This window comes from Physeter macrocephalus, chromosome 11, assembly GCF_002837175.3.
Source record: "Physeter macrocephalus isolate SW-GA chromosome 11, ASM283717v5, whole genome shotgun sequence".
In the NCBI taxonomy this organism is placed as follows: domain Eukaryota; kingdom Metazoa; phylum Chordata; class Mammalia; order Artiodactyla; family Physeteridae; genus Physeter; species Physeter macrocephalus.
Window position 1 is genome coordinate 142,277,347 of NC_041224.1, and position 1,885 is coordinate 142,279,231.

Below are 1,885 nucleotides of genomic sequence, written 5' to 3' on the forward strand. Positions count from 1 at the left end.
AGAACTTCTGCTGCCAGTGTCCTTGTCCCCACTCTGAGCCACAGCCCTCCCCCCCACCTCTGCAGGAGACCCTCCAACACTAGCTGGTAGGTCTGGTTCAGTCTCCTATGGGGTCACTGCTCCTTCCCCTGGGTCCCGATGCACACACTACTTTGTGTGTGCCAAGAGTTGAGTCTCTCTTTCCCCTAGTGCTGTCGAAGTCCTGCAATGAAATCCCGCTAGCCTTCAAAGTCTGATTCTCTAGGAATTCCTCCTCCTGTTGCCAGACCCCCAGGTTCGGAAGCCTGGTGTGGGGCTCAGAACCTTCACTCCAGTGGGTGGACTTCTCTGGTATAAGTGTTCTCTAGTTTGTGAGTCACCCACCCACCAGTTATGGGATTTGATTTTATTGTGATTGCGCCCCTCCTACCGTCTCATTATGGCTTCTCCTTTGTCTTTGGATGTGGGGTATCATTTTTGGTGAATTCTAGTGTCTTTCTGTCGATGATTGTTCAGCAGTTAGTTGTGATTCCGGTGTTCTCGTAAGAGGGAGTGAGAGCACGTCCTTCTACTCCACCATCTTGAACCAATCAATGTATAGATTCTTATAAATTTTTTAAGTGCTGACAAAAATGTAGACTTTGATTATAGGGCATCAGTATACCATTGCTGGTGTACTTTATCCTTGTATCTTTTTCTGCTCTGGCAAATATTTGACATAAAGAACAATTTAAGTAAATGAACATTTTATTTAGATAAAACTCTAAAGAATCTATGTTTCTTTTATTTGAAAACATTATTTTGCTGGTATGTGTTTCCAAAGTGGAAGTATCTGTTTCAAATACAGAATCAAGCAAACATTTGGTTTGAGGCCAATGAGGACAGGCTGGTGTTTTCTGGGACCATTTGTTCCCAAAGTCCTTACATCTTTTCTTTCTGTTTTTTAACCAATTCCCTATGGTCTGCCTGTTTGCTTACTGCTGTATTGATACATTTGAGAAGACTAAGTAAAAGACATGGAAAAATAGTAGGTAGACAAAACTCCTCAAAAATTTTTTTTTATAAATGTACCCACACATTTTTTGTATGTTTGCATTGGGGGCTCTCAGACATTAACTTTAGTAATCTGTTGAATTTTTAGAATTGCATGCCTCTTTACACACACTAGATGCGGGTTTTGTCTATAGACCAAAAGAAAATATAGTTCACATCAATTTCATACTTGCAGTTTTAGCTTTTATTTTGCAACCAAAAGGCAATATTTATTATGAATTCTCTGCTTTTAGGCCAAGTTATGATTGACAAAAATCCAGGAATCACCTCAGCGGTAAATAAAATTAATAACATTGATAATACCTACCGAAATTTCCAAATGGAAGTGCTATCTGGAGAGGAGAATATGATGACCAAGGTATGGAGTATTTTATTGTCTCCTTATATAGTGTATATCAAGATTAATGTTTGAAATCAGAATAGATAACAAAGATTAAGAATATATAATACCCAGTATTGATGAATATGTGAGAATGTGAGCATTTACATATACTATTGATGGGAGTGCAAATCTGATACAGTCAGGAAGAGAATATGGTAATATATTGCAATTTTGAATAGATACATCCTTTGACCTAGCATTCCATTTATAGGAAGTTATCTCAAGGATATAATTGGACAAAACTTTAATGATGTACGTACCAGGTTCTGCATCATTTTTTTTTTCCTTTTTTGGTTGCGCCGCGTGGCATGTGGGATCTTAGTTGCCCGACCAGGGATCAAACCCCCACCCCCTGCAGTGGAAGCACAGAGTCTTAACCACTGGACCACCAGGGAAGTCCCTGCATCTTTTTTTTTTTTTTTTTTTTTGTGGTTTGCGGGCCTCCCTCTGCTGCGGCCTCTCCCGTTGCGG

The 1,885-nt window shown here is 39.8% G+C and overlaps 1 protein-coding gene across 1 annotated transcript in view; it reads left to right on the forward strand.

Annotated features, from left to right (window-relative positions):
* The window catches only part of TRMT5 (tRNA methyltransferase 5), a 13,592-nt gene that overhangs the window by 3,315 nt on the left and 8,392 nt on the right, over positions 1 to 1,885 (forward strand). The window contains exon 3 of the mRNA XM_007108164.4: positions 1,266 to 1,390. Within this exon, the coding sequence (XP_007108226.2) occupies positions 1,266 to 1,390 (125 nt within the window). The remainder of the gene's footprint in view (positions 1 to 1,265; positions 1,391 to 1,885) is intronic.